At 47.1% G+C, this 14,833-nt stretch overlaps 1 protein-coding gene across 1 annotated transcript in view; it reads right to left on the reverse strand.

Moving 5' to 3' along the window:
- BACE2 (beta-secretase 2) overlaps nt 1–14,833 on the reverse strand; it is an 89,643-nt gene that overhangs the window by 46,582 nt on the left and 28,228 nt on the right. Inside the window, exon 3 of the mRNA XM_069760713.1 lies at nt 4,654–4,870. Coding sequence (XP_069616814.1) covers nt 4,654–4,870 — 217 coding nt within the window. The remainder of the gene's footprint in view (nt 1–4,653; nt 4,871–14,833) is intronic.

A 14,833-nucleotide genomic window follows, 5' to 3' on the forward strand; every position in this document is an offset into this window, starting at 1 on the left:
GCCCCTGTTTTGGTGGAGGGGGAATTGGAGTATATTGTGGAGAAGATTTTGGATTCTCGTGTCTCTAGACGGAAACTCCAGTATCTGGTCAAATGGAAGGGTTATGCTCAGGAAGATAATTCCTGGGTTTTTGCCTCTGATGTCCATGCCCCAGATCTTGTTCGTGCCTTTCATGTGGCTCATCCTGGTCGGCCTGGGGGTTCTGGTGAGGGTTCGGTGACCCCTCCTCAAGGGGGGGGTACTGTTGTGAATTCTGTGGCTGAGTTCACTTCTGTGGTCACAAGTGGTATTGCAGTCTCTGGGCTTCCTCCCTCAGGTGTTTTGGTGAGCTCGTTGGCTGCCTTGCTATTTAGCTCCACCTGAGTCTGTCTTCCTTGCTCCTTGTCAATGTTCCAGTGTTGGATCTGAGCTACTGCATCTTTCCTTGGGCCTGCTGCTCAGCTAGATAAGTGCTTCTAGTTTGTTTTCTGTTTTTTCTGTCCAGCTTGCTATTAACTTTTGCTGGAAGCTCTGAGAAGCAAAGGGGTGCACCGCCGTGCTGTTAGTTCGGCACGGTGGGTCTTTTTGCCCCTTTGCGTGGTTTTCGTTTTAGGGTTTTTTGTAGACTGCATAGTTCTCTTTGCTATCCTCGCTCTGTCTAGAATATCGGGCCTCACTTTGCTGAATCTATTTCATTCCTACGTTTGTCTTTTCATCTTGCTAACAGTCATTATATGTGGGGGGCTGCCTATTCCTTTGGGGTATTTCTCTGAGGTAAGTCAGGCTTGTATTTCTATCTTCAGGCTAGTCAGCTCCTCAGGCAGTGCCGAGTTGCATAGGTAGTTGATAGGCGCAATCCACTGCTGCTTATAGTTGTTGTGAGGATAGATCAGGTACTGCAGTCTACAGAGATTCCACGTCTCAGAGCTCGTCCTATTGTTTTTGGTTATTGCCAGATCTCTGTATGTGCGCTGATTACTGCACGCTGTGTTGCCTGATTGCCAGCTATAACAGGGGAATATGAGCCATGCATACAGGGGCGGACTATGAGCCATTCATACAGGGGGAATATAAGCCATGCATACAGGAGGGGGATATGAGCCATGTATATGGGATAGGAGGGAGATGAGCCATGCATACAGGAGGGGGGTCATTATACAGTATTGAGCATCATGTGGGGCCATTATACAGTATGGAGCATCATGTGTGGCCAATTGACATTATACAGTATTGAGCATTATGTGTGGCTATTATATAGTATGGAGCATCATGTGTGGTCATTATACAGTATGGAGCATCATGTGTGGCTATTATACAGTATGGAGCATCATGTGCGGTCATTATACAGTATGGAGCACTGTGTGGCCATTATACAGTATGCAGCATCATGTGTGGCCATTATACAGTATGCAGCATCATGTGTGGCCATTATACAGTATGCAGCATCATGTGTGGCCATTATACAGTATGGAGCATCATGTGCGGCCATTATACAGTATGGAGCATCATGTGCGGTCATTATACAGTATGAAGCATCATGTGCGGTCATTATACAGTATGGAGCATCATGTGCGGCCATTATACAGTATGGAGCATCATGTGCGGCCATTATACAGTATGGAGCATCATGTGCGGCCATTATACAGTATGGAGCATCATGTGCGGTCATTATACAGTATTGAGCATCATGTGTGGCCATTATACAGTATTGAGCATCATGTGTGGCCATATTTTTGTTTGCTTATAATTATTGTATATAAAACAGTGTGATTAGCAGTGCTGAATGGGTGTGGTTGGGACGTGGATATGGGTGTGACTAGTTGTGAAATGGGTCTGGTCAGAGGCGTGGCACTACGAGCGCCGCAAACTTAATACCTCCTTCCCTTCAAAAGTTGGGAGGTATGGTACCACATTTGCCAGATCACGGCAAGTGCCGCAAATCCCATAGGGAATGAATGAGGCCGAACGCAGTGTTGCCGTAAGTGATCCGTTACGTGGCAGATGCAGAAAAACTGCCCGATCTGCTGCAAAAGGCGACTTTCACATCAGCGATTCTTGCCAAAGTCACTGCCGATAGTGTCATACTCACCAAAGGGGGAGGCAGTACTAAAAGTGCCTAGGGCAGCAGAAACTCTAAATACGGCCCTGGGGGGCTACATTATATTCTGTGGCGGGACTGCATTATACTCAAGGTTCTACATTATATTATGGGGGGCTACATCATACTATATGAGGGGTTACAGTATACTCTATGAGGGGCTGCATTATATTCTGTGGTGGGGCTGCATTATTCTCTCAGGGGACTACATAATATTATGGGGGCTACATCATACTATATGAGGGGGCTACAGTATACTCTATGGGGGGGCTGCATTGTATTCTGTGGTGGAACTGCATTCTCTCAGGGGACTACATTATATTCTGTGGTGGGTGCATTACACTATATGGGGGGGGGGGCTGCATTATACCCTATGGGGTGCTACATTATATTCTATGGTGGGGACTGCGTCATACCTGAGAGTGTTGCATTATATTTTGTGGGGTGCTGCATTATATTCTATGAGAGGGGACTGCATTATATTTTATGAGGGGGCTACATTATATTCTGTGAGGGGGCTACCCCAACCCTTGCTACATTATTAAGACGTGAACTACCTTATATTATACCCTGATATTAGCGCTTTTTACCGCACAATTGGTTGTCTTGTATCTATTTCTATGTAGCTACATAGTGGGCCCCAAGAATGATTTTCTCTGGTGGGCCCAAAGTGCTCCAGTCCGACGCTGTCTACAAAAACTGTTAAGAGGAGACTTTGTGCAGCAGGCCTTCATGGTAAAATAGCTGCTAGGAAACCACTGCTAAGGACAGGCAACAAGCAGAAGAGACTTGTTTGGGCTAAAGAACACAAGGAATGGACATTAGGCCAGTGGAAATCTGTGCTTTGGTCGGAGGAGTCAAAATTTGAGATCTTTGGTTTCAACCACCATGTCTTTGTGCGATGCATAAAAGCATAAAAGGTGAACGGATAGACTCTACATGCCTGGTTCCCACCGTGAAGCATGGAGGAGGAGGTGTGATGGTGTGGGGGGGCTTTGCTGGTAACACTGTTGGGGATTTATTCAAATTTGAAGGCATAATGAACCAACATGGCTACCACAGCATCTTGCAGCGGCATGATATTCCTTCCAGTTTGCGTTTGGTGGGACCATCATTTATTTTTCAACAGGACAATGACCCCAAACACACCTCCAGTCTGTGTAAGGGCTATTTGACCAAAAGAGAGAGTGATGGGGTGCTACGCCAGATGACCTGGCCTCCACAGTCACCAGACCTGAACCCAATCGAGATGGTTTGGGGTGAGCTGGACCGCAGAGTGAAGGTAAAAGGGCCAACAAGTGGTAAGCATCTCTGGGAACTCCTTCAAGATTGTTGGAAGACCATTCCCGGTGACTACCTCCTGAAGCTCATCAAGAGAATGCCAAGAGTGTGCAAAGCAGTCGTCAAAGCAAAAGGTGGCTACTTTGAAGAACCTAGAATATAAGACATAATTTCAGTTGTTTCACACTTTTTTGTTAAGTATATAATTCCACATGTGTTAATTCATAGTTTTGATGCCTTCAGTGTGAATTTACAATTTTCATAGTCATGAAAATACAGAAAAATCTTTAAATGAGGTGTGTCCAAACTTTTGGTCTGTACTGTATGTAGATCTAGCTGTAAAGTTTGGGGTTCATACCGGACACAATGTCTAGTACTGAACTCCAAACACTGACTGCTCCTGGAAGGACGAGCATGAAAGAGGGCAGAGAGCGCGGGCGCAGAGCAAAAGAGAGCGCGGGCGCAGAGCAAAAGAGAGCGCGGGCGCAGAGCAAAAGAGAGCGCGGGCGCAGAGCAAAAGAGAGCGCGGGCGCAGAGCAAAAGAGCGCGGGCGCAGAGCAAAAGAGAGCGCGGGCGCAGAGCAAAAGAGAGCGCGGGCGCAGAGCAAAAGAGAGCGCGGGCGCAGAGCAAAAGAGAGCGCGGGCGCAGAGCAAAAGAGAGCGCGGGCGCAGAGCAAAAGAGCGCGGGCGCAGAGCAAAAGAGCGCGCGGGCGCAGAGCAAAAGAGCGCGCGGGCGCAGAGCAAAAGAGCGCGCGGGCGCAGAGCAAAAGAGCGCGCGGGCGCAGAGCAAAAGAGCGCGCGGGCGCAGAGCAAAAGAGCGCGCGGGCGCAGAGCAAAAGAGCGCGCGGGCGCAGAGCAAAAGAGCGCGCGGGCGCAGAGCAAAAGAGCGCGCGGGCGCAAAGCAAAAGAGCGCGCGGGCGCAGAGCAAAAGAGAGCGCGGGCGCAGAGCAAAAAAGAGAGCGCGGGCGCAGAGCAAAAGAGCGCGGGCGCAGAGCAAAAGAGAGCGCGGGCGCAGAGCAAAAGATTTTCCAGCTCCAAAGTATGGGTCCTCATTGACTTCTATGAGGTCCGGGTACAGTTCTGGTATCCGAACTGTGGACTAAAGTTCAGTTGAACCCAAACATCCATGAGCCAACTCATCGCTATTCAGGAGCCATGGAAACTTTTCCCAATTTCTGTGATGGCAAATCTGGCACATGTGCCGAAGAGAAGGCTGAAAAAGCCAAGTAAACTCCTCGAGTATAAAAGTAAAGGTGGTCCAGTGCTTCTATGCCGGGGGGATACGCGACATCTCACCTTGGCCAAAGTCCTGTATGCCAGTCCTAGAATTCCATGCCAGTTGATTTGAGGCATAAAGAAACTCTCCGACTCCAGGATTGAGGCGATGTTCACTACAAAGGTGGCATTTAAACCTTTGGGAATTGTAATTACATCTTTCCCCAGAACTCCGGTCCAACTTCCCTGAGTGTAACGGACCGTGACATCAATTCCCAGAGGCTGGTATGTACTGGACCTACAAATAAAAAAATAAATGCTCATGGGTTGGTCATACATAAAGTCTCGGTACCCCCTGATATGACCGCTTCTATCCTACGTGAGCACCTGAGATTTAAAAGCAATTTTAACCCTTAGACGCCCTTTAATAATAATAATAATCTTTATTTTTATATAGCGCTAACATATTCCGCAGCGCTTTACAGTTTTGCACACATTATCATCACTGTCCCCGATGGGGGCTCACAATTTAGAATCCCTATCAGTATGTCTTTGGAATGTGGGAGGAAACCGGAGTGCCTGAAGGAAACCCACGCAAACACGGAGAGAACATACAAACTCTTTGCAGATGTTGTACAAGGTGGGATTAGAACCCAGGACCCCAGCGCTGCAAGGCGCTGCTAACCACTGCGCCACCGTGCTGCCCTCTGCGCAGTGCTACACAACACGCAATCCATCAGACCAATACGAACATTTGAGGGCAGCAACTGGTGCGACCTGTGTGGCGACATTCCAGCTCATCGAATTATGCGGGAAGACATATTAGCAAACAAAGACTGCCAGAAAAAGGCTGCAGGTGACAACGGACAAGGCGGTAGTTATCTCTGACATGAATGGTATATTTCCTTTCTGCTATATGTGGGGGACACAACATCTCAAGAACGTGGCCCAATCTTTGAATGTCGAGGTGGCTGCGCATCTGCGACTCCCTCTATTCACTACATGCGGCCCATTAGAATATAGGACTTCTGGCACCTCAGGGGGCTTCCAGCACATCCAGCCCCTGAGGGACCACTGTTGTATCCAGAGACATTGTTATTGTTATTCTACAACTCTATCTTGGTAGGAATAAGGCCGGCTTCACACTTGCGAGTTTTACGGACGTAAGAGCGCAGAAACTACGTCCGTAAAACTCGCAAAAAATACGGCACAATTATTCTCTATGCCCCTGCTCCTATCTGCCGTATTTTACTGATCAGTATTATACGGCTTTCTACGGCCGTACAAAATCGCAGCATGCTGCGTTTGTCACCGTACTGCGCAAGAAATACGCCAATGAAAGTCTATGGAAGCGTGAAAAATACGGGTTACACACGGACAAGCAGTGTGACTTGCGAGAAATACGCAGCGCTGTTAGAGAGAAAAGCCGGCAATTCAGTGCGGTGTACAGTAAAATCACACTGACAGCTTACAGTCCAATAGGTAGAATAAATGTGTACACATAGAATAGGTATATATATATATATATATATATATATATATATATATATATATATATATATATATATATATATATATGTATGTCAGTGAGACACATATATATATATATATATATATATATTAATTTTCCCTTCCCCCATGACGGCACACCTGAGAGAGGGGATCCGCCCAGCCAGGACAGGAAACCCTACTGAAAATAAAAGGGCGGTACCTCTCCCTCGCTTCAGTTGGGTTTCCTGTCCTGACAGGGACCCTCTTACTGAACACGGCGGTTCACTTACCCAGGTCCCGTCCCGGCGTGGAAGAACAGGCAGCGCCTGTGCGTCGGGTTCGGGGGTCTGGAAGCGCCGTCCGCAGGTCCTCCGGGTCTCTGCGTCCGAGCGGGCGTTGAGCAGCATGGTCAGAGGGCTGTGTTCCCTTCCATGGCTGCCACGCCGCCCTCCCCTCTCTGCCGGCGTCCAGGTGCGGTGGCCGCTTCCGGGTCGCTCGTCTGACGTCACGCGCAAGGCACGCTGGGAATGGGCGTGCCCGCGTGACGTCGGGGGCGGGCGCCGGATCCAAGATGGCGGCGCCCATGATGAGAACGCCGGCCGGTGAAAGGGAACTCCGGCGGCACGGCAGAGAGTGGGAGGGGGTTAATTTGGGCACCGAAGGAGGCGGGGAGTGCAGTGGTCCCCCCATAAAAGGGGGTTAGACCACAGAAGACGCGCTCATGTCCATAAACTTCACCATGGAAGTAGGACAACAGGAGCAGCAGCAGCAGCAGCCGCCTTCACAGCAGCAGCAGCAGCAGCAGCAAATGGAGCTCTCACCAGATGCCTTGCCGAGCCACCAGCATACCAAGAGCAGCCGCTCAAGTGGTAGGAACAGCAGTCGCTCTGTCCGGCAGGATTCGTCGGCGTCCAGGAGGGACGCTTCACGTGCATCTGTCCAGCCTCCAAAATCGGTACCCTTGATTGTCGGTGGTGGTGAGTGATCTACGTGAATGTAACCCTTATGGTAACAGGGTCCATTTTTGTCTGTTTTGATCACTAGGGGTCCAGGAAAGCGGTTGGTAAAACAAAGAACCGAGAGTGTGCCCTTTGTAGAAACCCGCTTGCAGTTCAGTGGCAGAAGGATCTCTGTGCTGACTGCATTACGAAAACCATACAAGAAGAGACCCCTAATTTTGCCACTAGCCTAAAAGCCATAATACAGGCTGAAATAAAAGACTCCTTAAAATTGGCCCTTAGCGAACCAAGAAGGAGAAGCCGTAAGGCGTCCACAGACTCAGATGCCTCTCAGAGACAGGGGAGTCATAAAACATCCCGGTCTCCCTCTACCTCCTCGGCCTCTGTCCAGTCTTCAGATTCCTCCTCGGACAGTGATTCAGGAGGTCGTCCATGTTTCCCAACTGAGGACGTAGATAAACTGGTCAAAGCAGTTAGATCTGCAATGGGGCTTAAAGAGGAGAAGACACCTAGGTCACTAGAAGAGGTCATGTTTGGTGGCCTAGAAGAGAAAAGGAAACGCACGTTTCCAGTTAATGCAAAAATAAAAGCATTAATTGACAAAGAGTGGAAAAAGCCCGAAAAAATGGGTTCCTTGCCCTCTTCATCCAAAAGGAGATATCCTTTTGAGGATAAAGACTCTGAGTCCTGGGAGAAAATCCCTAAGATTGACGGGGCAGTAGCCAAATGTTTAAAAAAATCATCCCTTCCGTTAGAGGACTCTGGTGATCTCAAAGACCCGCTTGATAAAAAAGCAGATAGTTTCCTGAGACACATCTGGGAAGACTCAGCGGGGGGCCTTAAGCCGGCGATTGCGGGAACATGTACGGCCCGTGCCCTAATGGTCTGGCTACATCAGGTAGAAGATCAACTGAAAAACAAAGTACCCAGAACTGACATCCTTGCAAATATTTCTTTGCTACAAGGAGCAGCAGCTTTTTTGGCAGACTCTTCTGCGGATTCCGCAAGACTAACAGCTAGAGCCGCGGGTTTGTCCAACGCGGCAAGAAGAGCCCTCTGGCTCAAAGGTTGCCCGGGGGATTTGCCATCTAAACACAAACTGTGTTCTATCCCATGTGACGGCCAACTTCTCTTCGGTAAAACACTTGAAGACATCCTGGAACATGCAGGAGATAAGAAGAAAGGTTTTCCCAACATCCCTAAAGATCCTAAAAAAACTTTTTTTCGGAGGAGAAGATATAATAGAGGTCGCCCCCCAGGGGAGAGGAAAAATTGGGACTTTAGAGATAAAAGAGGATCGGGCTATATGTTTAAAGGGCCCTCCACATCGGCAAAAAAATCCCCCCAATGACATTACGCCAGAAGTGGGAGGAAGAATTTCCCAAACATTAAGCTGTATAACCTGGCAGCAAACATGCGAATTCTCCGAGACTGGTTGAAGGGTACCTCTATATACTCAGCTCTAGCGGTTGAAACATCACTAATGGGAGGTAGGTCACTGGTAAACGTATTACATGAGCCTTATACATTGATGCCCCAGGAGCTGAGAGCCAATCCTCTGTTTACAACAATTTGGCGGTCTTGGGTTGTCATACGCCGTGGGTTGGGGCTATCGCCACGGGTGTCACTGGCACAGACGTTTTGTACTAATTCTAGGTTTCAGGCGGGGAAGGCACACCACATTTTTCATGGTTGGCAAACACTAGGCCTGGGCAGGGTGGGAGACATAGTGGATGTACATTCCAAAAAGGTCCTTACTTTCAACCAGGCGACACTTTTATTTGATTTCATCAATACACACCCTTTCCACTTCATGCAACTACAGAGCTATGTGACGAGTGTTACTTGTGGCTTCAGTGATAATGATTGGCAGGATAAGCTGATAACCAAACTTACCACATGCAAGCTGACGAAACGGCTTGTGTCAGACTACTATACATTCCTAAGAACTGAGACCAAGAGGGAAGAACATTCCACAGGAATAATGAAGTGGCAGCTCCGTGACCCGTCATTGACACCTACTCTGATTTTACAAATGTTGAGGAACACGCTTAAATTTACACCGTTTATATCTTATTGGGAAATGGCGTTGAAAATTATGCATAGATCCTATATCTCGCCAAGGCGCAACTTTCTTATGGGTAATATACCGAGTCCGATCTGTTCCAGGTGTGGAGAGGCCGAGGCAGACATGTTCCACTGTTTATGGGCTTGCTCACAAATCCAACAATTTTGGCAACGCATACTTGTATTTACTCATACGCATACACCATATAGAGTAGCTCTCACCCCAGCCTGGGCTCTTTTCGGGTACATTACTAATGAAGGGGCTGTGATCCCCACTCATGGTAGAAAATTCTTGTACATGATTTCGGCCTCGGCCCGGAAAACGATTTTACAAACCTGGCTGGCACCTAATGTGCCCACCCTGAGGATCTTCCTGGACAAACTCTCCTTCCTATTTAGGATGGATTGGGTGGAAGCATCCCTTCAGAAGGAACTAAAAACCCAAAATTTTTTTGAACTATGGCAGCCACTTATACCCATCCTTCCAACGCATATACAACAGAGGCTCAAACAATGCTTCTGTACAACTACATGGTTTCTGGAACAGGTGGTAGCGGGCCGAACACCCTTGTGAGCGGAGTTGTCTCCTAAATAACACATTGGGCGAAGTGCGGAGCCGTGTGTCCCCCCCCCCCCCCCTTCCCTCCCTTCGACTTTCCCTAGTCTGTTTGTTGACCCCTCCCCCCTCTTTTTTGTTTTTCATTTTTTCTCTAGCTATAACTTCCCCTCTCTCATCATTTGGGGTTATCTAGTTACAGAGTGGTAGTCCACTCGTATTGTATTTCCATGTTGAATTCTATGTTTTTAGCCTTATGTTTATCTTGATTGAGAGGTACTTTGCCTTAATTTGCAAATTGGAACGCTAAAATAGTTACCGTCTTTAATAATGGGCTTCTGTAATACCGGAAAGAGGGAGGTAATTCCTTGTACCTATGTTTGCATGTTAATATACTAATGTTGAAAATGTTTAATTGAAAATGTTTAATAAAAACAGTTTGGAAAAAAAAAAAGAAGTGGGAGGAAGACTCTCCCTCTTCTTTCCGGCCTGGGTAAATATCTCCCCCAGTATCTGGGTCACGAACATCATCAGAGACGGCCTAAAAATAAAATTCGTCTGTCCTCCCAGACGAAACTTCATAAGAACTCCCCGACGGAAGTCTCAGCAGGAACAATCTGCCCTAGAAACCGAGATCTTGGGACTTGTCCACAAAAAGGTTCTTCAGGAGGTCCCGGTTCAGGAAGAAGGAGAGGGGTTTTACTCCCCCCTCTTCTTGATCCAAAAACCGGATGGTTCTTGGAGAACTATTATAAATCTAAGAAAGCTCAACCAATCCATAGAGAACTACACTTTCAAGATGGAGTCTATAAACACGACCATAAAACTTCTCTTCCAACACTGCTTCATGGCAGTAATAGACTTAAAGGATGCTTACTACCATATACCAATACATCAGGAATATCGGAAATACTTGAGGGTAGCTCTCTATATTCAAAATCAGGTAAAGCATTTTCAATATACAGCTCTTCCATTCGGCCTGTCTACAGCCCCCAGAGTTTTCACCAAAGTGATGGTGGAAGTGATGTCATACCTCCGGTCCCGGGATGTAGTAATTGTCCCATATCTGGACTATTTCCTGGTAATAGGGAGGTCAGAGTCCCACTGCACTCATCAAATATCAGTGGTAACATCAACTCTAATGGAGCTGGGTTGGATAATAAACATCCCCAAATCCAGACTACTGCCAGTAAAAATACAGTCCTTCCTGGGGTTAATACTGGACTCCGAGCGTCAGCTCTGCCTCCTTCCACAAAACAAAGTGGACAAGATAATAAACCTGACCAGTACAGCAATACGTCAACCCGCAATGACTCTCAGAAAGGCGATGTCCCTTCTAGGCTCATTAACATCGTGTATACCGGCAGTAGAATGGGCACAATTCCACCTAAGACAACTACAGTGGGAAGTTCTCTCAGCTCAAAGACTGTTAAGAGGGCATTTAGAAGGAAATCTATGTCTCTCCCTGAGCGTAAGGGATTCCCTAGCTTGGTGGACTGTAGAACACCACCTGACAAAGGGGGTCCGGTGGAAAAATCCGGTCATAGACATCATCACGACCGACGCAAGCGGTACAGGTTGGGGAGCTCATCTGAGATCTCACTCTGTACAAGGTACCTGGTCCATAAGAGAAAAAAAACTATGGATCAAACGAAAAAGAGCTATGGGCAGTGGAGAAAGCCCTAAGACATTTTCTCCCTTTACTCCAGGGTCGCCATACTCGAATCCTAACAGACAATCGAGCAGTGGTGGCGTATGTCAATCATCAGGGAGGAACGAGGTCCAAAGGCCTCATGAATGCGTCAAAACTCCTCTTCCAACTGGCGGAACAACACCTGTTATCTCTGTCGGCACTACACATCAGGGGCATAGAAAACACTCAAGCAGACTTCCTGAGTCGCAGAGGCTTAAGACAGGGGGAATGGTCCTTAAACCCCCAGATATTTCAACAAATAGTCCAAGCCTGGGGCTCACCAGAAATAGACTTGTTTGCCAATTCCCACAACAAAAAAGTCAGAAAATTCTGCTCCTTGAATCCAAGAGAACATCCCTTCGCAGTAGATGCCCTACTAATACCTTGGAAGTTTTCTCTGGCCTACGCATTCCCCCCGATAGTGATGATCCCAGCTGTGATCCGGAAGATCAGAGAGGATCAGGCGAGGATTATCCTCATAGCTCCATTTTGGCCAAGGAGACCATGGTTCTCCCTTCTAAGACAGATGTCGTTAACAGATCCATGGATTTTGCCAGAAATTCCGGACCTACTAACCCAGGGCCCAGTAACCCACTCAGGTGAAGGGCTTCCATCTGGCAGCCTGGAATTTGAGAGGGCGTTACTAAGTCGCCATGGATTCTCACCAGGTTTAATCTCCACCCTGTTGAAAAGCAGAAAACCCATAACTTCTAGAATCTATGGTAGGACATGGAAAAAATTTCTTGACTACCTGGGTGAACCATTGGGGGAGGTGGCTCCAGTGGGTCCTATCCTAGAATTTCTGCAAGCAGGATTACATCTTGGGTTAGCAACCAGCACCCTTAAAGTTCAGGTTTCAGCCTTGGGGGCCCTGTATAACTGTTAGGGTATGTGTCCACGTTCAGGATTGCATCAGGATTTGGTCAGGATTTTATGTCAGTATTTGTAAGCCAAAACCAGGAGTGGGTGATAAAGGCAGTAGTGGCGCATATGTTTCTATTATACTTTTCCTCTAATTGTTCCACTCCTGGTTTTGGCTTACAAATACTGACATAAAATCCTGACCAAATCCTGATGCAATCCTGAACGTGGACACATACCCTAATCTTGCCTCAAATAGATGGGTTTCACGATTCATAAAATCTTGCAGTAGATCTCGGCCGGTCGTTAACCCAAAAATCCCTCCTTGGGATCTAAATTTGGTCTTAGAAGCTCTAACTAAACACCCGTTCGAGCCCTTACAGGAGTTATCACCTAAATTACTTACCCTTAAAACAGTTCTTCTAGTAGCCCTAACATCGGCACGTAGGGTAAGTGATTTGCAAGCCCTGTCAATATCCCCTCCTTATACTCAGGTTTTTGATGACAGGATCGTTCTAAGACCGGACCCGGCTTATCTCCCCAAGGTGGTTCAAAAGTTCCATAGGAGTCAAGAGATTACCTTACCATCTTTCTGTAGTAATCCCAAAAATCCAGGGGAACAAAAGTTCCACATGCTAGATGTGAGAAGATCTATGTTACAGTACATATCTATGACTAGTCAGTGGAGGAAAGACCAAACCCTATTCATAGCCTTTCAGGGTAGCAAAAGAGGGTGTGGGGTAGCTAAAAGTACTATTGCTAGATGGATTAGGGAGGCCATTAGTTTATCCTATTCTGCGGGTGGCACTCCGGTTCCTGAAGGCATCAAGGTTCACTCTACCAGAGCCATGGGTACCTCCTGGGCGGAAAAGGCTGAGGTATCAATTGATCAAATTTGCAAGGCCGCTACCTGGTCCTCACCCTCAACTTTTTTCAAGCACTACCGGCTAGACCTTTCCTCCTCTGCTGACCTAACCTTTCGTAGAAGGGTACTCCAAGCGGTGGTCCCTCCCTAAGGTTTCATTCTACAAAAGTCTCTCAGGTGTGCCGTCATGGGGGAAGGGAAAACACCAGGGTTACTTACTGGTAACAGGTTTTTCCGGAACCCATGACGGCACCTGTATATTCCCCCCCTTTATCACCCTTTCGGTGTGCACTATTGTTTTGGGTGCTTTTTTAGTTAATATGATGTGGTGTTGGATTGCCATGTGTACTAACCAGGGGGGCCTCTCATGCTCTGAAAACCAACTGAAGCGAGGGAGAGGTACCGCCCTTTTATTTTCAGTAGGGTTTCCTGTCCTGGCTGGGCGGATCCCCTCTCTCAGGTGTGCCGTCATGGGTTCCGGAAAAACCTGTTACCAGTAAGTAACCCTGGTGTATTTATTCCAGCGCTATACAGCTTGAAAGCCGGTAATTCAATTACCGGCTTTTTCTTTCTCCTTCCTAAAACCCGACATGATTTGAGACATGGTTTACATACAGTAAACCATGTCTTTTCTCCTTTTTTTTTTGCAGATACCACACTACTAATGTCAGTAGTGTGTATCTGCAAAATTTGGCCGTTCTAGCTCTTAAAATAAAGGGTTAAATGGCGGAAAAAATTGGCATGGGCTCCCGCGCAATTTTCTCCGCCAGAGTAGTAAAGCCAGTGACTGAGGGCAGATATTAATAGCCTGGAGAGGGTCCATGGTTATTGGCCCCCCCTGGCTAAAAACACCTGCCCCCAGCCACCCCAGAACAGGCACATCTGGAAGATGCGCCTATTCTGGCACTTGGCCACTCTCTTCCCATTCCCGTGTAGCGGTGGGATATGGGGTAATGAAGGGTTAATGCCACCTTGCTATTGTAAGGTGACATTAAGCCTAATTAATAATGGAGAGGCGTCAATTATGACACCTATCCATTATTAATCCAATTGAATGAAAGGGTTAAAAAAAACACTCATTATTAAAAATTATTTTAATGAAATAAAAACAAAGGTTGTTGTAATATTTTATTTAACGCCCAATCCAGTCACTGAAGACCCTCGTTCTGTGAAAGAAAAAACATAATAAACCAACAATATCCTTACCCTCCGCAGATCTGTAACGTCCAACGATGTAAATCCTTCTGAAGGGGTTAAAACATTTTGCAGCAAGGAGTTCCGCTAATGCAGGCTGCTCCTCGCTGCAAAACCCCAGGGAATGAGGCTAAATATAGATCAATGATCTATATTTAGCTTCATTTGCGGTGAGGCGCCCTCTGCTGGCTGTTCCTAGATCGTGGGAACAACCTTTGTTTTTATTTCATTAAAATAATTTTTAATAATGTGTTTTTTTTAACCCTTTCATTCAATTGGATTAATAATGGATAGGTGTCATAATTGACGCCTCTCCATTATTAATTAGGCTTAATGTCACCTTACAATAGCAAGGTGGCATTAACCCTTCATTACCCCATATCCCACCGCTACACGGGAATGGGAAGAGAGTGGCCAAGTGCCAGAATAGGCGCATCTTCCAGATGTGCCTGTTCTGGGGTGGCTGGGGGCAGGTGTTTTTAGCCAGGGGGGGCCAATAACCATGGACCCTCTCCAGGCTATTAATATCTGCCCTCAGTCACTGGCTTTACTACTCTGGCGGAGAAAATTGCGCG

Source organism: Ranitomeya imitator, chromosome 3 (assembly GCF_032444005.1).
Source record: "Ranitomeya imitator isolate aRanImi1 chromosome 3, aRanImi1.pri, whole genome shotgun sequence".
Lineage (NCBI taxonomy): Eukaryota > Metazoa > Chordata > Amphibia > Anura > Dendrobatidae > Ranitomeya > Ranitomeya imitator.